The sequence below is a fragment of the Molothrus aeneus genome, chromosome 8, assembly GCF_037042795.1.
Source record: "Molothrus aeneus isolate 106 chromosome 8, BPBGC_Maene_1.0, whole genome shotgun sequence".
NCBI lineage: Eukaryota > Metazoa > Chordata > Aves > Passeriformes > Icteridae > Molothrus > Molothrus aeneus.
Window position 1 is genome coordinate 32802404 of NC_089653.1, and position 19758 is coordinate 32822161.

Consider the following 19758-nt stretch of genomic DNA (forward strand, 5'->3'; position numbering starts at 1 on the left):
CAGCCTTTGGGGTTGGCTCAGCCCCCTCAGGAACCCCTGGGCTGTGAGTGCTGGTCCCCGGGGAGGGGGTGAAGCAGCCGGGGTACCCGGGTGCCCACCCTGGCTGTGCCACTGGCCGCGGGTGCTCCCGGCGTTCCCGGTGTCCCTGTGTGTTCCCGGTGTCCCTGTGTGTTCCCGTTCCCCCGCTCACCTGTACGTGGCACCATTGAGCTCGGGATGAATCGCCTGCTGGTCTATTACTGACCACGGGGCCGTCGTGACAAAGAATTCCTTATTCACGCAGTTCCTTAGGCTCTCCGGGATGCGCCCTGGAGTTGGAGAGAAAGGTGAGTCTGTGTCGGGCAGGGCCCGGCTTCATCACCCTCCAGCGAGCTGCAATGCTTGTAATTCCACTATGTCTGTCAGTGTCAAGGGTGGGAGGAAAAAATATCCACATTCCTTGTTTCAGGAGGGTGTTTGGGCTGTCCTGAGGGGCAGGGTTGGAGACCCACCCTCACTCCCAACACTTGGCTTTCAGAGGAGCTGCTCCCTTGAGGATGACTTTTAGGGGAAGAGAAGCACTCTTCTGCTGGAGTGCTGTGCCCACCACCTTGGGATTTGGTTTTGGAATGCAGTGCTGTGTCTGTGGGTCAGCACCAGGAACAGGAGCAGCTTCCTTATCCTGTTCTCCCCAGTCACAGACACCAGTATCTGCCCATCCATCAAAAAAATAAAACTAACACAAAACCCATCACCCAGTCACAACAAAACAGGGAACTTTGGGTTCTCAGCTCTTTTCCTGGGAAGCAAACTGGGGTTAGATCCCTTTCCCCTGGGCAGGGTGAATCCTGTCTCTGCTCCTCCTGGCTCCTGTTCCAGGCAGCCAGGGAGCCAAGCCCAGCATCCCCAGGGCTGGTACCTGTGATCGCACGTCGGATTTCGGTGGCAGCAGCTTCTCTCATCTCTAGGGACGCCTGCTCACTGTACCAGGCTGTGTGTGGGGTGCAGATCAGGTTGGGAGCATCTTTCAAGGGGCCTTGAGCAAAACTGGGAGCAGAGGAAAACAAACAAACAGATTAATCAATGTTTGAACAAAGAATGAAAGATGAACAGCAAAAGGCTTGTGGCCTGCCCTCTGCATATACAACACTCTTTCCAAGGCCAGCCTGGATGGGGCTTGATGAACCTGCTCTAGTTGAAGATGTCCCTGCCCATGGCAAAGAATTGGAACTAGATGAGTTTTAGGGTGCCTTCCAGCCCAAATCATTCTGTGATTCCCTGGCCTTACAGTCCTGCCAGCCCAAAATGGCCACAGAAGTGCTGGGGAGGAAGCACAGCTTCTGTGCAGGGCTCAGAAAATGCAGCCTTCTGAAAATGCATGAAAAAAGGGCTGAAACACCAACCCATGTGGTGGTTGGGCTAAATGCTCCCATGGGAATAATGTTTGGGGGTGTCTGCAGCAGTGTGGGGATAAAGGGACAGGCTGTGGGTGATCCTAGGATGGGAGGGGTGGACACTGGGGTTCCCCTTGTGTAGGAGCAAACTTTTTGTTCTTTAAATATTTCTGTGGTGAGAAAAACTGCACCCTCAGTTACAATCCAGCCCTTCCCAGGCTGCAGACAAAAATGCCCAGCACTGAGTGCAGTGAATTTGTACTCTAGGGCTAGTGAATGTTTTGGGGTTTTTGCTAAACACAGGCTGGGTTCTTGTCCCAAGCTCCCAGTGTCCCTTTGAGCACACACAGCCCCAGTGCTGGACTAAACTGATGGCTGCTGCAGGGTGACAGCAGCAGGACTGTCCCCTGGGGCTGGGCTGTGTGCCCAGGGGCTCTCAGTGGATGCTGGGTACCCCTGGCCGTGCCAGGACGCACGGTGACACCGATGGCACCCCGCGAGCCGCGGCGTTACCTGAACGGTTCCGACTCGTGCACGTCGAGCGCGGCCCCTCGTATCCGTCCCTCCTTCAGGGCTTGGGTTAAGGCCTTCTCATCCACCAGCCCCCCGCGGGCCGTGTTCACCAGGAACGCCCCCTGCCTCATCTGCCACGGCCCAGACAGGGGTGGGGTCAGCTGGGTGCACCCACCCTCCTGTCCTCACCCCCACCCAGGGATGCTGCCCCAGCTGCAGCAGCATCCTGCTTTTCCTGCTCCAGCCCCAGAGCAACCCCACCCCGCTGCACATGGGTTTTCCATCTCTGGTTGGAGTTGGCAAACAAAACCCACCATTGCCATCACCTCTGCACCAGAGGGATGGGGATCACTTACCTGGCAGGACACTGCTCCCCCTAAGCACCGTGGGGAGACACACCTGGGTGCAAGCAGCTCTTCTGGAGCTGCTGGGGAAGCTGAGGGATCTGTGCCCAGCTCCTGCACTCAGGCCCTGCCACCTCCCAAGCTCTCCTTGGCCATGCACGCACGTGAGGGTGAATTAATTACCTGCTTAATCGTGAAGTCGTTGATCAGGTGGTGGTTGTGCTCGTTGAGGTTGCAGTGCAGGGAGACGCAGTCGCTCTGGTAGAGCAGGTCCTGCAGGGTGTAGACCCGCTGGACGCCCAGGGAGCGCTCGATGCCGTCCTGCAGGTACGGGTCATAGAAGATCACGTTGAAGCCAAAGGCCTTGGCTCGGACCGCCACCGCCTGCGCAGTGCGACCTGTGCCGAAGGGAAGGGACAGGGCGAGTTAACTGAGCCAAATCGCCTGTGTCCATGAGGCTGAGATCCCAGCAGGACCTGAGGATTGTCCCATGGGGGCTGCTGGGCTTCCCAGGCATTCCCTTGCCTCAGTTTCCCCATTTAAACAAGCTTTTGCATTTAATTAGCCGATCCCACCTCTAACGCTGAAACTCTCTACAGCTGTGGCTGAACTTAAGCTCTGTTTTACACAGCCCTGCCACTGTGCAGGCCAGAGCGGCTCAGAAGGCCAGGCTGGTGTAGCTCTGGCTCAGGGATGGGGTATTTTTGGGAGAGGACAGCAGCACTACCTCTGTGGTCCCTCTAAAACCCCACTGTGTTTCACCAGTGCTCCTCCAGGGACTCAACCAGAGCTCACAAACAGCTCCCTCCCCAAAAACCCACGAGATATCCTCCCCATTTCACACCCTCCCACTGTGGTGGCTCTGGGTTTGGAAATGCTCCATTTGGGTCCTTCCCAGGGCTGTGCGGAGCCTCTGAGCCCCTCAGGAGCAGCCCGCCCCCGTGCGTGGCACGCACCGAAGCCGATGAGGCCGAGCGTCTCCCCGCGGATGCGCGCGGCCCCCGAGGCCACCTCGCGGATCTGCTCCACGCTCTGCACGCGCGTGCCCTCGCGCAGCGCCTGGTACAGCCACGTGTTCCGCCGGTACAGGTTCAGCACGTGGCACACCGTGGAGTCGGCCGTCTCCTCCACCGCCGCCGACGGGATGTTGCACACGGCGATCCCTGCGGAGGCCACGCACATCACAGATCACGGATCCCACATCACAGATCACAGATCCCACTCACAGATCACAGATCCCACATCACAGATCATGGATCCCACATCACAGATCCCACTCACAGATCACAGATCCCAGATCCCACATCACAGATCACGGATCCCAGATCCCAGATCACGGATCCCACATCACAGATCACGGATCCCACATCAGAGATCGCAGATCCCACATCGCAGATCCCACATCCCACATACAAATCACAGATCACACATCACAGATCCCACACACCCCACATCACAGATCCCACATCACAGATCCCAGATCATGGATCTCACAGATCCCACATCACAGATCACAGATCCCACACACAGATCACAGATCCCACATCACAGATCCCAAATCACAGATCCCACATCACACCCACACATCACAGATCCCACACACACATCACAGATCACAGCCCTGCCCAATGCCAGCCCTGCCAGCTCCTGTCCCTTGGCTAAGGGACCCATTTGTGGAATGGGGTGACTCCCAGCTGCCCTGCCCACAAGCTCCTTACACTGCTATTTACTCTGTGTCACCATGATATTTTCTGAAAAATCCTCTTTGCCCAGGATTTTCTCCTGGGAAGCTGAGAAGCCTCAGGCTCTTCAAATTGAGAAGCCTCAATTTGAATTCAATAACAATTCAAATTGAATTGTTATTGAAAACAATAACAAAATTATTGTTTTCAGGAATGAAAACAATAATTATCTGATTTGTTTCTCCTGTGTTTTGCTGCTTTGGAATGGGGCTTGGACATTGTTTACCAACAGGTGAATGTTTGATTGGTTCCATGTGAATTGTTTTTAATCAATGACCAATCACAGCCAGCTGTGTCAGACTCTGAGTCAGTCACGAGTTTTTATTATTCATTCTTGTTAAGCCTTCTGATGTACCTCTTTCTTTAGTATAGTTTTAGTATAGCGTAATATAATATAATATAATATAATGTAATGTAATAGTATAGTATATAATAGTATAATATATACAATATAATTTATATTATATTGTATTATATTATATTCAATATAAATAATATAATATAATATAATAATAAATCAGCCTTCTAAGAACATGGAATCAAATTCTCATCTCTCACCTTGTTCTGGGGACCTCACAAACACCACATTCTGTGCCCCTTAAACACCCATGAATGATGGTTCAACCCCATCATCCCAGTCTGGGGGTGCCTTTTAATGGGTTCAAACTGGTGCCCAGCCCAGCCCAGGCCAGGCACCGTTGTTTAGGCACTGGTCATTGATTGACTGCACAGTTTAAAGACCACCTTATGGAAAGCAATACCAATTAAACTTTATGCTACATTTGTGGGGAGTCATTACATTTTCTACTCGGAACCACATCATTTGGCCACCCAATTTGCCAAGTAAAAAAAGAAGGATTATGCTGCAGTATCCCATTACTTTATTCGTTATATCTTTCCTTTCCTGATGTTCAAAGCCTCAGAACGTTGTTATAATGCATAATAACAATAAGAGTTAAAAACATGAAGAAACCATTACACTGAGGAGACACTGTTCTGCTCTTGAAAAAAGAAAACAATTCACTGTATTGAGAATTGCTTTTTTTAGGAATGACTATTTGCGACTCTCTTATCGCAATTATCTCTGTAAAACAGCTCAGGTGGAATGGCTGTTATTCTTCACTTCCCCAGAGATAACCTTTAATACAACACATCCCAAACACCACTGCAGGGCTGCTCCACAGACTGAATCTTGGGATCAGATGAGTAAAGCCTGTTTTAACTCAGCTGCTGAAACCAGGGATACAACTAAGCTCCTGGAGCTGGGGGTGTGCAGCCAAAAGTCCCTGTGACCACCCAAACCAGTTTGGAAACTGGGTGGCCCCAGCACTGTCTTACAACATGACCCTCCCTATTTTTGGCAATCCACACTAAAAGCCCTTCTCAAGTTCCTGAGGCACCTTTGATGAGATGGCAAAGGAGGTGGCAACAACCCAACACACAATTCCTGCTCCACCATCCAACCCAGCGCCTCCCAGCGCAGCGGGCATGACTCAGAGAACCAGCTCAGATCAAGAGACTGATCTTGCTTTTCAAAACATAATAAAACACCCTTCCTCCAATTTTTCTAAAGCTGTATCAACTCTCCTGTGCCAAAAACAGAACAACCATACAAATATCCAGTGGTATGAGGGGTCACCTGGAACTCGGAACAGTGCAGGAATGAGGGATTCAGACAGAGCAAATTTAACATGATATGAACTCAAAAGCTGCCTTCTAAAACTGCACAGTTCTGTTCACTTCATGGTCATGTTTTCTTGTCATAATATTCTCCGTGTGCAAAAAATGTGAACTGCACTTGTAACTTTAGGGGCTGAACGGAGGTTCTGCCTGGAACTGTGCTGTGCCAGCATGGTCCCATGGAAGCAGCAGATCCCTGTGCTGATTTTAAAGGGTTGGAAGGGCAGGGGAAGGAGTCAGGGTGCAGAGCTGGGACCTACCGAGCTCCCCAGCAGCTTTGATGTCGATGTTGTCGTAGCCGCTGCCTATTCGGACAATGACCCGCAAGGCCTTGAACTTCTCCAGGTCCTCCCGGGTCAGGGTGATGGTGTGGTACATCATGGCCCCCACAGCTTCATTCAACACCTGCAACACACACAGCAGTCAGGGCAGGGAGATGGTGTGGTACATCATGGCCCCCACAGCTTCATTCAACACCTGCAACAGAACACAGCAGTCAGGAGCCACCAGCACACCTGGGAAGACACCTGCAGCTCAAGAATCAGGAATGTGACCCAGGGAGTTGGACATTTTCACTGCTGACCTGCTGTTTGAGCCAGGTGTCACCAAACCCTGCAGGGGTGTGACCCACCAACAGCTTTGGGAATGGACTTGGTGAATGTCTGAAAATTATGATGTTACATCTGAGCAGACCAGGCAGATGAAAACCACGTTTGTCTCTCACCTGGACCCTTTTCCAGGTGGTTATCTGCAAACCCCTCTGCTTCCAAGCAGCAGTAATTCTGCTTTTGGAAAGGAATGAGGTGTTGCAGCAGGGTCTGTTGGCTTGAACAGGACTGTGTGACACTCCTGATGCCTCCACCTCCTTGTGCCTGTGAAACCCTGGCCTCACCAGTCCCACCCACCTTCCCTGGCTCTTCTCAAGGGGGCCTGAGAAGCTCTGCAGAGGCTGCACAGTCACACAGGGCTGGGGTTTGAATCCTTCAATGAAGATCCAGACCTTCATCTGTCCTCACCATAACTTACCTCAGAGCTCCAAAAACCCAAAACCCATCCAAACCCCCCAAAGCCTGGCTCACCTATTAATGTCTCACCAAAAACTCCCATTCTCCTTCCCCCAAATTTAGAATCTGCAAAGACCAGCACTGATGCTATTTGTATTCCTCTTTCCCAGATCTTGGAAGTGATTTCTGATCACTTCAAACCTCATTTGAGGTATCTAATATAATCTTTTAACTTTACTTTTAGGGGAAGTATTTACATGCAGTTGAGCTTCCAAGCAGAAACAGTCATGCACACTGCATGGATCTGCCTGAATGATTCCCAAACCTCCTCCACTCCCCCTGGAGAGGGAGGAGCTGCTGGAGGTGCACGAGCACCTGTGAAGTCCCACCAGCTGCAGCTGGGGTGGTGTCAGCAAAGCCACAGCAGCAGCACCACAGGCTTCAAAAAACATGAGAAACGTTAATAACATTGATGTGAAAAACCTGATGCAAAGAGATAACGAGACTTTTTTATTTCCAAAATAACATGTGGCTCCTGAAACAGCCTGAATGAATTTTAATCTGCAGTGGCTTCTGTTGATGTTATCTGCTGATTGACTCAAAGTGCAGCTTTGTACACTTTGTGCTCAAAAATCAAACAATCACAGACTGGTTTGGGTTGGAAGAGAGCTCATTTTTCCAAACCCTTGCTATGGGCAAGGACACCTTCTACTATCCCTGTCCAACCTGGCCTTGGGCACTTCCAGGGATGTAGGGGAAGCAACAGCTTTTCTCTGGGCACCCTGTGCCAGGGCCTGCCCACCCTGCCAGGGAACAATTCCTAATTCCCAATATCCCATCCGGCCCTGCCCTCTGGCAGTGGGAGCCATTCCCTGTGTGCTGTCTCTCCATCCCTTGTCCCATTCCCTCTGCAGCTCTCCTGGAGCCCCTTCAGGCCCTGGAAGGTGCTTCACAGACATGGAAGAGCCCAGCCCCCGGTGCCCCCAGCCCACCCCAGCTGTCCCAGTACCTTCTCGTGGATCTCCTGAGTTGATTGTGCGTCACAGAAGGCCACGGTGGCCAGGTCCTTGAGGATGGGCATCTCCACGGTGCAGTCCCTGCCGTCCAGCAGTGCCACCAGGGGCCGCGGGTGCATGGGGCCGTTCATGATCTGCGGGCGGATACCTGCGGGCACAGAGGCGTTCCAACCTCAGCAGGGGCACTGCCAGGGACTGCAGGGGACCTGGTGACATCCTGGTGACACAGCAGGGGCAGGGGTGACAGCAGCAGGGGCTGAAGCCTGGCCAAGGGACGGGAGCACTCCCTGGGAACGCAGCTGTGGGTTTGCCCCTGGTTTGTTAGGGAATGGCTTTACCATTCTGATCATCACCTCAGAAAAACAAGTCCAGAGAGAATCACTCAAAAAATAGGATTATTGGAAAATCACAGAAGAGCAGGACACTGAAGAGCTCTTTAGCACAGAACGTTATACTCTGATGTATTACCAGCTACCAAAGGCTTCATGGGAACAGCAAAGTTCATCTTTGTAAACCCAACATTCTCCTCTGAGATGAGGAAGGAATTGATCACCAAGGGCCACAGAAGGCTGAATTTTATATCCTATTTATTGCTCTGTTGGAGATTAACTGGTTCATTTTGGGACAAGTTACTTAGAAATCTCTACACCTCCCTTTCAGTAAAGGTGTTTATTATATTAGGACACTATGAAATATCTCAGGTACCTTTCTCAGCTGCCCAGGCAGTTTCTGGGCAGAGCACAGGTGAGGGGACCAGGTGCTCAGGGTACAATGTGATCCTTTATTTCTGCTGCACCATGAGGTGGCTGGAGCTGGAGGGTCTGGGTTTGAGTCCCCAAACCCTCACAGAAGCAGCCCCAGCAGAGCCTCTCCTTACCAAACCCCACATCTGCACAAGAACCTGCCAGGGCTACCAGCCAACACCTCTCTGGCCTTCAAATGCAGTGGTTGTGCTGCGCAGGGGAACAAGCCCAGGGCTTGGCTGAGGGAACTCCAGGGGCTGTTTTGGGGTATTTTGTGGGAGAATCTCCCCCAGCTGATGTGGGTGTTACAGACATGGGCAGTGCTGGCCACAGTGATGAACCCCAGACCTGTGGGCACCAAGAGCATGGTCCCAGGGAGGGACCCTGCACTGCTGCCACACTCACACAGCTACACTCATTTTACATGGGAAAAAATAACTCCATGGAAACAGGCAGGTTAAATGGAGTGGGTTTAGTGGCTTTCCATTCCTTTTCTACTGAATGTGCTTAAAGAAATGAAGAACCAACTAACCCAGCAGACCCGACTGAAGGTTTTCAGCATTACAGGTGGGCGCTTTTGGAACCTGTCCTTCCCTCCCCCTTCCCCACTAGGTCTCCATTAGTGGAAGTAATCCATTATGTTTGCCTGCATTTCATCCAGATGGGAGTGCAAGTGTGTCAGTAGGCAGGGTAGAGTGCCAAGACGATCTGGATAAGGGAAAGAAGCTTGTGATAAGCAGATAAGCAAGAATAAAAACATGGCCAAATCTCCGAGCGCTTACACAATCCCTCTGGGCAGCACTGCACCCCAGCTAGATTATTTTCTCAGGTTAACAAGCAAGTGAATTATAACACTGACTTAAATGCTTTCTAATGTGTATGATCTCCAAGGCTTAGAGCATCACCTGCCAGCCTCACACCACAACTGCAAACTAAAAGGAATCTGGTGCAGGGCCAAGGTGGCTGTGGCTGTCCCAGTGGCCATCAGCCCTGTGCCCAGCTTGGAGCCCAGTGCCCACCAGGGACCAGGACCATCCTCAAGGCAGAGCAGTGGGCACACAGAGGCTGAGTGGCTTCCTGTGAGCATGGCAGGTGGAAGATGAAACCACAGGTTATCTGAAACTTTGACATTTAATCCAAGCCCCAAAATAACAGGTTTATTATGCTGCCCTTACATAAGCTTCTTTGAAAGTCAAACGAAACACAGCTTTTTTTTCTTCCTTTTTTTTTTTTTTGAAGCAGCATCTGTGTCTTTGCTTGGGATTAGGGATGTAATTGTGCATGATGACACAGGCTTCTTAGGCACGTCACCCTTGCCCACACACTCAAGTGCAGTCACTGAGGATGAATGTGGCTGGAACCCGTGAGGTACTCACAGGAACTGCTCTTGTTTCTCCTACCTCAAGAATGAAATTTATTTCAGCGCGACAAGGAAAGTTCTGAAGCAACTCAGTACAGGATGAAGTGCATAATGTATGGAAATTACGTTTAAATGAAAACCATGGGCAGGTTTGTAGCTTAAACCCTGCTCTGTTTCCCTTGCCCACCTCTCCCACTGCCTTTCCACCACCCTGCATCCAGGAACCATCCTAGTTCCCACCTCTGCACAAACACATCCAAACCAACACATTTGGGCTGGCAAAACCAAACCACCCGGCTCATACAGCATGTTTGTTCTGCAGGCGACTGCTTCATTGAGAACGAGGTATGCCAGGGATCAGAAAGTAATTAAACAGCAGCCACTCCTCCCGAAATTGTGCTAAAACATCGCAGCCATTAACCCTTTCACTCTGCCAAACCGAGGGTACAACGCCGTGTAAACCACGAGCATCACCACCCCTGTGGAGCTGGGTACCAGCTCTCCTTGGGGCTGGGGTGGGATCAGCTCTGCCTCCCAGTTTCGGTGCCTCCCAATTTTGGTGCCTCCCAATTTTGGTGCCTCCCACGCCATCTGAAGCTGATTTTTGCTGAGAATCCCCCCAGCTGTTCCTGCAAAGTTGGGGCAAGTATTGTTCAATACGTTTTGGTTTTTTTAAGGCGTTTTCAGCAGCCTGCGGAGCCTGGCCAGCAGTGTGGGGAGAGCTTGGTAAGAAAGAGGGAGAGGAGGAATGGTTTACTGGGGGGAAAAAAAAAAAAAGAAAAAGAAAAAAAAGAAGAGGCAAAAAAAGCAAGGTTTTTCAGCCACAGAGAACTCAAACTCCCCCCCGGCTCACAGGCAGCGCCGCTTGTTGCACGCAGCCCCGCGTATAAAGTGCTTTTGTTTCATTTTTAATACACAAAGCCTGCTTGTCCTTTCCTGCTGCTCCTCCCCTTTGCCACCCACTTGTATCCGATCCCAATGGCACCCCTGCCAAGAGAATTAGGGAGTGCTCCCTGCTAAATGGCAGCCTTTGTGTGACCGCAAGACGGCTGGTACTATCTCACCGAAACAAAAGCAGAAGCCATTTGCCTAATTCTTATTAATCTCAGTTGCCTGCGCCATGCAGCATTAAAATTAAAAAAAAAAAAAGGAAAACAGAAAAAAAGGCTTTAAACATGGTGCCCCTGTAGTATATAAAAGTGCATCAAGAAGCGATCCTGACACTCGCCTGAATTACCCGCTCACAACCAAGTAGCTACAGTTTTACAGTCAACTACACACTTTATTAAACAAACAGAAAAGAAAACAGGAAATTTCCCCTTGCCTGGAAAATGTTGCCTCCACATTCTTCTTCTTATTAAAAACCACACATGGCAGTGGAGGAGTAGGGAGGGAGGAGGAAGGGGGGACCCACACACGATAAAATACTACCACTTCTCAGTGCGTTGCCTCTCCTTTCGTCTACGAGGGGGTATCTTCAAACAAGCGATCCCGCGGCCCACAGCTGCAACATCTCAAGACAAATGTCTCTTTGAACACGCAGGGAAAAGAAAAGGCTTTTGTCCTGAGCCCCAGAAGAATGGTCTGAAATTGCGAGAGGAGTTTCAGTCACCTCTGCGCGGCTCCCAACTCTTCAGAGCACTCCCTCCAGACTTTGCCGAAGCTTTTAACTAATCATAGTTCTTTCCCAGCCCTTGAATAAAATCATGTGAGTGCCAGCCAAAAAATCTTATGCTATGCACACTAAAGGGTTTGTATATGTCACAGTTGCTTTTCCCCCTTCCACTCCCCTCCTCCTATTGACTTGCACATATGACGGGGTTTTTTTTCGAGTTGTCTCAAATGGATTTAATCTGTGCCACACTGCGTTTTATGTTTGTTTGGGGTTTTTTTGTGTGCGTGGCTTTTTTTTTTTTTTTTTCCCCAACTTAAAAATGAAACATGCCTTTCTTTCCATGCAGAGCGTGGCTCCAGAAAAAGGCTGATAGCCTTGAGCAGCAGCACCTCGAAAACAAACACAGAGCACTGAGGAAAGCAAGGGCTGTGCTGATTGATCTCAGCTGCACCCAGAAACCAAGGGCCCAATTCTTTCTTGATGTGTGAATCAACCGAGTTTTCAGCATCAGAAATGACACTCGACTGCTGGCAGGATTCACATCTTCTTGGACATGTCCATCTCCTGGTCCTGCCCAGTTTGTCCCAAACAGGTAAAAGCATCCCCACGTCATTGTTTGAGGGAATGGCTGGAGTGTTGTGAGGGGCACTTAGGTTGGATATCAGGAAAGGTTCTTCCCCCAGAGGGTGCCCAGGCTCCCCAGGGAATGGTGACAGCCCTGAGGCTGCCAGAGCTCCAGGAGTTTGGACAGCACTTCCAGGGATGCCCAGGGTGGGATTGCTGGGGTGTCTGTGCAGGGACAGGAGCTGGACTCAATGATCCCTCTGGGTCCCTTCCAACTCAGGATATTTTATGACTTTATAATTGTCATCCCAATCCCCCACTCTGTCAGGAGTATGTGGGACACTGCTGCTGTGCACTGAGAATGAGGGCAGGCTGTCCCTGTGCAGTGCCCCATCTCCAGAGCATGGCTTGGAGCAGTTGTTGGAGCAGTTGTTTTTCCCTCTTTCCAGTTGCCACTGCCAGCGGCACCATCAGCTACAGACAATCCCCGTCCAAGAAATAACAAAAATATCTGCACCTCAGTCCTTTTCCACACCATCAGCACTGCCTCTCTACAGTGTTACTGTGCCCCCATTTCATCACCATCCTGCTGGTTCCAGCAGCATCATCCTGAGCACACACAGCCCGCTGCAGATGGGTCCTTCCCACCCTGCAGGAGCTTTGGGACCCCCAGGGCAGTCCTAGAACTGGAGGAGGGGCAGGAATAAGGAGAACAAAGGTTCATTACCTGGTACTGACAGTAACACTGACATCAAAAGACCTGTCAGTCTCCCTAAAATCCAGTCTCTGACTACAGGACAAGGGGATTTAGGTACAGCTTTCTCTTGAGCATAAACCATTGCTAAAACACTTGAAGTTCCTAGAAGCTCTGCACATACAGCTGCAAGGACATGAACTGATGTTAATGCAATGAGAGAATAATAGAAGAGTAGTGCATGGCCTCTGCTGTATATCAAAATGTGGGTATTTGGGTTATTCCCACATTGCCAGGTTGGTAAATCCGTGTCTGTGAACACCAAACACCAAGGAGGGACTTCAAGAGGAGCTAAACAGGGTCCAACATCAAACTCCTAATGGTCACACAAGGGGATGGGAGACAAGGGGTGCCTGAGGGATGTGCTGGCCCAAGGGCCATGCAGAGACCCTGAGAGGAGGAGAATGTGTGAGCAGGGCATGGATAGAGGGGATGGCAAATCCAGGGAGGCCGTGGGAGCTGCCAGGGCATGGGAGAGGCAGAGCAGATGGGAGAGGCCATATGGGGTGGGGAGGGAGGGATGCTACCAAGAAAGCTAAAAGAAGCACCTGGGAGAGAAACTGCTTGCTCAGAGCAGCTCCGATTTCTGTATTCTTTTTCTTTGGGGTTTCTTTTTTCTTTTGTTTTCGTTTTTTGTGGGGGTTTTTGTTTTGTTTTTGGTTTGGTTTTTTTGGGTTTTTTGGGGTTTTTTTTGTAAGAGAGGGATGGGAGAAAGAGGAGAAAAGCTCAAGTTAGTGTTTGTTTGGTGGTTATGATTCAGACACCGTACGGACCCTCAAACTGTTCCACTGCCCAGGGCTGAGCTTTGCAGCTTATATTATAAAAAAAGCCATGGAGAAAGTAGCAAAAAACCCCAATAAATTCTCTTTGAGTATGCTCCATTACTAAGCCCAGTGTGGGGAACAAATTGTACTCCTGGTGCTCAGTGGGCAGCTTTCCTGATATTATCCAGCACTCCCTCCTGTGCTGCACTTCAGCTGCAGGATAGATCCTTTATTGTTCAAGGGTGGGATGTTCACCTCTGAGCCACACATTCCAGCCATATGGAATGATGCACCAGGGACAACATCCCATTCCAGCTCTCCTCTGGGTCCCTCCCTGTCCTCTTTATCCATTTACCTTTCTCCCTTCCATCCAAACAGAAACAAACTACAGCAGTAAAAAAACCAATGAGCTGCTCCAGGAAACGAACAGCTTTCATTGTTTTGGTTTTTGGTTGGATTTTTAGTTTTTTGATTGAAAAGATAAAATAAATAAACCCAAGGAGAAGGATGCTGTTGCCAGGGGAGAGCTGCTGATATCGGCCATCTGGGCAGGAGGCTGCTCAAACTTCACATTGCCCCGAGGGATTCAGAGGCTGTAAAGACATTTTGGAATATGAGCTACTGAAATCAAGGCTAACTAAAGATGAGTCTGTCGACTTGCAGTGACAGCCCTGGCATGGGGACAGCCTGAATTCTGCTGCCTGAGACCCCCACCAGGGCAGCAGCCAGGCTGTCCACAACACACCAGCACTGAGGGGTGCAAACCTGCCTTCAGCACAGACTGACCACTGACAGCCCTATGGTTTAGACCAGAAATTCCCTCAAAATAAAGAAAATGTGAAGTATTAAAGCAAGCACTTGGATCCAGTTTTGGGAAGTGGAAAGGATTCAATCCCACCAGCTGTCTGTGTGCCAGCAGCACCTATGGAACTTGTATTTGCACATTGATAATGAGAGATTCTGAGTGGAAAACAAAGAAAAGGCAATACTGAGAGCTAGTTGTAGGAATTAAATGATGCTGCTAACCACTGACATCAGTCCTTCCTACTATGCTGGACAGAAAGTGCTCTTGATCTTTTAAGCAACAGGGCTTCCTCTGAGCATCTCTGTTTTGCTGCTGGAATTCCTGAGATCTGCTGGAGGTTTAGATCCCAGAAGAGGCTTGAGACAGCATGGTAGGAGTTTCTGTCTCTGGAGAGAAGGATGGAAGGATGGAAGGATGCACCAGGGACAACATCTCCAGGCTCCCACCCCAACATATGCTGGGGTGGAAGCCTGGAGAGCCTTTTGGAAGATAAATCCTCACTTCCATGTCCACCTGTAGCTGTTGTCATCTCAAGTCACTCATTTACAGCCAGAAGGGACAACAACCCCCCAAGGATCCAGCCCAGGCTTTACCACACACTTTTTCCATAAGGGCAAAGGGGGACCCTTCAGTGGGAGCCCAGCTTGACTTTAGGAGCCTCCCCAAAGCAATTTCTGGCCAAACCCAGAGTGCTAAGAACAGCTGCAGCTGCCTCAGCTCCTGCTGCACTGCTGTGGATGGGCCAGGGAGCACCTGGGGCAAGGGATGACTCCAACCCTTCAAGGGATGACTCCAACTCTTCAAGGGAAGAGTGCAAACCCCTCAAGGGATGAGTGCAAACCCTTCAAGGGATGAATGAAACCCCTCAAGAGATGAGTGCCACCCTTCAAGGGATGAGTGCAAACCCTTCAAGGGATGAGTGCCACCCTTCAAGGGTTGACTACCACCCTTCAAATCCACCTGCACATCTCCAGCACTTTGCTCAAAGGGTTAAAAACCATGAGCAGGGAGTGCAGTGCCAGGCAGCCAGGGGCACAGAGGCTGTCCCTGTGCCCTGTGAGCCCCACCATGGGCACAGAGGCTGTCCCTGGGCCCTGTGTGCTCCCAGGGGCACATGGACTGTCCCTGGGCTGTCCCTGAGCCCTGTGAGCCACACCAGGGGCACAGAGGCTGTCCCTGAGCCCTGTGTGCTCCCAGGGGCACAGAGGCTGTCCCTGGGCTGTCCCTGGGCCCTGTGAGCCCCACCATGGGCACAGAGGCTGTCCCTGGGCCCTGTGAGCCCCGCCATGGGCACAGAGGCTGTCCCTGGGCCCTGTGAGCCCCGCCATGGGCACAGAGGCTGTCCCTGGGCCCTGTGAGCCCCGCCATGGGCACAGAGGCTGTCCCTGTGCCCTGTGAGCCCCACCATGGGCACAGAGGCTGTCCCTGGGCTGTCCCTGGGCCCTGTGAGCCCCACCATGGGCACAGAGGCTGTCCCTGGGCCCTGTGAGCCCCGCCATGGGCACAGAGGCTGTCCCTGGGCCCTGTGAGCCCCGCCATGGGCACAGAGGCTGTCCCTGTGCCCTGTGAGCCCCACCATGGGCACAGAGGCTGTCCCTGGGCTGTCCCTGGGCCCTGTGAGCCCCACCATGGGCACAGAGGCTGTCCCTGGGCCCTGTGAGCCCCACCATGGGCACAGAGGCTGTCCCTGGGCCCTGTGTGCTCCTCCACAGCTTGCTCCATGATGCCTGCTGGCCCCTGCAGGGAGAGCCCAGAGCTCACTGCAAAGCCACAGGTCCTGCCAAGGCCTTGTCCCTTCTAAGCCCTCCCAAAATAGCTGCTGGGCTCTGGCCAAGAGCACAGGGCCAGCTGGAACCGTGTGTTCAGTGACCCTGCTGCAAGGTCACCCCCAGAGCCAGGGCTCAGCCACAAGGGGAATGCTGCAGCTGAGGCCACCGGACCTTTGGCAACTTTCTCCTGTCTCACATCCCCACCCCTGTTCCATGGCAAAGAGCCAGTGGAGGAGCCCTCAGCACGGCCAGGAAGGCCAAGTATTGCCATGTTCCCACTGCTCCTGCTTTTTTCTGTCCCAGTTTCTTGCTTCGCTTTTTTTTCCCCATTTTTTTCCCCATCCCAGCCTGCACCCACAGCTCCTCTGTGCTCTCCTCTCTTTGAGGGGTTTGAGAGCAGCTCCTCCAAGTGCAGAAAGGATGGTGAAGTATGGAATAACCCTGGGAGGTGCTGAATGGCTGCAAATCCCACTCATTTCCCTGAGATAAACACCCTCACTTCCCTGCAGCACCGGATTACAACCAAGTGAGGAAAACCCCCTAAATACCAACATTCAAAAGCACTTAACTACAACCTACTTGCTGTTAAAGTTGATTTATTTTCACAACAAAAGCTTTATGGGTCTATCACAGGATTTTATCATGGTTGCACTTTAAAAAACAAACAGGGCACACTTTACATTCCTGTTGACACTTAAAGCAGCCCAGAACCATAAAAACAGAGCAAACAAAGCTGGGGCTCAGCAGTGACCACCAAACCCCAGCTGCTGTCCTTTGTATCCCCCAAGCAACAGGGTAAGGGGGAGCCTGATCACCTTGTGGGGCTCAGAGCCACCTGGCCTGGCTGAAGGTGTCCTGCTCATGGCAGGGGATTGACGAAATGATCTTTTTAAAGGTCCCTTCCAGCCCAAACCATTCAGTGATTCCATGAACTCCAGGATTTTCTGGTTCAACTAATATTGAAAATCTCTGGTTGCACCTCAGGCAGGACTTCCCAAGCATGAAGAAGACAGAGCTCTAAGTGTGATACCCTAGAAAAAAATATTGAAGAGAAAATCACTCCTGCTTCACTCCCATGTTCCCTAACTAATATATTTGATTATTTTCAATATTGCTGTAAAGCTGCCTCCCGAGATCCATCAGAAAAATGATGAAGGATCCCACACTGTGCTTGCAGCCACCTTCCCAGAGCAGCATTTTCTGCTGGACAGTTTAACAGGAATGGGGTGACACAGGGTCCAGCAGCATCTCCTGGCCTGACATCTCCTCTCTGAGCTACCTGCAAGGCTGCTCACTCAGCTGGGGAAAAAAAAAACATCCCAACCCCCCCGAGAAACCTCAATCTCTTTATCCAACTTCTCAGAAAAAAAGATTTTAGAGATGCCACACAATACAGCCCTTTTTAGCTATCTGTGCCCTCGAGCCATGCATTAATGCAGCTGAGACTAAGCTGGATTGAGGGAATTTTAAATTGGTCTGCTGGATGATGTAGAAGGCTATCAAAAATTAAAAAAAAAACAAAACAAAAAAAAAAACCAAACCAAAAACCCACTCAAAAATGAAAAAAAGAAAACAACACAAAACTGAATTGTAGGCTGGAGATTTCATGAGGTCAGGGTGAGCACACAAAACCTCTCGCTGGAAAGCTCATTAGTAATAATGTCTTATCTCTTGCAACAGAGAAATTACCTTAATTAATAACAATACACTGATTATTTACAAACTCAGGCATCTTAGAATATTATCATTTAATCAGTTTTTTAGACTGAGGACAAAGAAGTGCTATTCAGAGCAGGGAACTCTGTATATGAAACTCACCCTTCTGACTTTGCAGAGCCCCCCTCATCAATAACTCCTGTGCTGGGGGCACCCTCAAGGTGCCAAGGGCCTTGTGGCCATTTCAGGAAGAAATGAGAGTGTTACCAAGGGTATGGAGATTTTGCACAAAATGAGGTTAAATGCAGAAATTTTCTAGAATTTCATTGAATCATGGAGTCAATTAGGTTAGAAAAGACCCTGAAAATCATCGAGTCCAACATTTCCCAGAACTGCCAAGGCCACCACTAATCCATGTCCCCAAGTGCCACATCCACATGGCTCTTAAACCCCCCCAGGGCTGGGGACTCCACCACTGCCCTTTGGTACACAGATGTCATGTTCCTATGAGTAAAATTCAAGCCAGAAAAAAAAGTCTTTTGTAATTCAGGGCTATTAAATCTTTCTTGAAATGTTCAAATCAAATTAAACCAAAAGAGATTTTTTGTTTTGTAAGTTGCTTTCAAATTCAGTTCTTTCAAATATCTGCTGAACCTGTTGAAAATTAAATTTATTTTATTTTTAATGCAATGTGCAGTTGTGGAGATCTGAGGAAAAGCATGTGATCCCAGAAGCACGTGGGGTTTTTCCTAACTACAGAAGTTGCTCTAATAAAGGATATTATCTCCCCCTGGAAAGCTTCAGTTTTCCAAGCTGAATAAAGATAACAAAAAGTTCAATGATTAACTTTCCCATTCACTACTTTCCCTCTTTATCAGCCTTTTCCTGGCCACTAGCATTCCTGCTTGGCTGCAAAACATGGGCTGCAGCTCTGGACAAGAGCCTGAGGACCCAAAAGGGCTGGAACCGGCCAAAACTCTCCCAAAAATTCTCAAATGGCATCTGGGATGTGATTTCTCTTGGTACAGTAAGGAGTAAGGACCCAGGAGGAAGCTGAGGTGCTTCTGCCACCCCACCTCACCTTCTCAGTGTTCCCAAAGTTTGGGAGGTTGAAGCAAACCCCTCCAGATCTGCCAGCCAGGCTGTCCTGGGATCTGCATGCACTGGCAATGGCTGAGAACATACCAAACATTTTTCCTTCTCCCTGACCCTAAAACGTTCTGTGGATTAGTGATAATCCCCAGCCACACATTTCACATCTTAAATTAAAATGGGGGAACTTGGGCAATGCTGACTGGAAACCGTCACCAACGTTGTGACACCGAAGTGCCCCTTCACCCTGTGACCTTCCCTGTGGCAGCACAAGTGATGCTCACCCCACCAAGGGCTTTCCTCTGCACCCAGGGTGGGCTGGAGTCAAAGCAAGGTTAAACTCTCACCATTTTGTAAATCCTGCCCCTGAAGCTGCTCCATCTCCTCCTCTCCCAGCCCAGCCACAGGGCTCTCAGCCCGGTCAGCTGCACATCACTGCCTTCTGGTTTATGGAAAACCATGCTCAATGTCCAAATATTGCACAGATCCTTGAGTAATAGAGCTTATAACCTCCCTAATTTATCATCAGTGTTTAAAATAGCATCACTAATAAGTCATTGTAGTTGAAACATTTGTCTTAAACCAGAGCTATTTAAACGATGATAATCTAGAAAAATCTTTGCTAATCTGCTCCATCTTTGAGCAAAAGAAACACACACTCCCTGGCTTTCATACTAAAACAAAAATGAGCATTGGCAGAGCAAGCAAAATCATCTACAAACACAAATCAACCTTTTCTCCTTGTGAGCCAGAGTAGCCCAAGGGATAACGGCACGATCACGCTCCTGATGGATTTATACAGCACATTTCATCTTCATTAATCCAGATAACTCACTGGCACATTCTTATTTTTCAATTCCAAAGAATGATGAGCTACTCCTGTGCTACAGCAGCTCAACACCCACCTCTCCCCAAGCACTTGGGGCTGACCACCACCCTCCTGGAGCTCCAGGGGTGTCTCCTG

The 19758-nt window shown here is 50.1% G+C and overlaps 1 protein-coding gene across 4 annotated transcripts in view; it reads right to left on the reverse strand.

Moving 5' to 3' along the window:
• The window catches only part of CTBP2 (C-terminal binding protein 2), a 132406-nt gene that overhangs the window by 2859 nt on the left and 109789 nt on the right, over nucleotides 1-19758 (reverse strand). For all 4 annotated transcript variants that reach the window (XM_066554992.1, XM_066554993.1, XM_066554991.1 and 1 more), the window contains 7 exons: nucleotides 7666-7820; nucleotides 5913-6057; nucleotides 3187-3393; nucleotides 2414-2628; nucleotides 1887-2017; nucleotides 899-1026; nucleotides 191-308 (listed from right to left, as the gene is read on the reverse strand). In XM_066554992.1, the coding sequence (XP_066411089.1) occupies nucleotides 191-308; nucleotides 899-1026; nucleotides 1887-2017; nucleotides 2414-2628; nucleotides 3187-3393; nucleotides 5913-6057; nucleotides 7666-7820 (1099 nt within the window). The remainder of the gene's footprint in view (nucleotides 1-190; nucleotides 309-898; nucleotides 1027-1886; nucleotides 2018-2413; nucleotides 2629-3186; nucleotides 3394-5912; nucleotides 6058-7665; nucleotides 7821-19758) is intronic.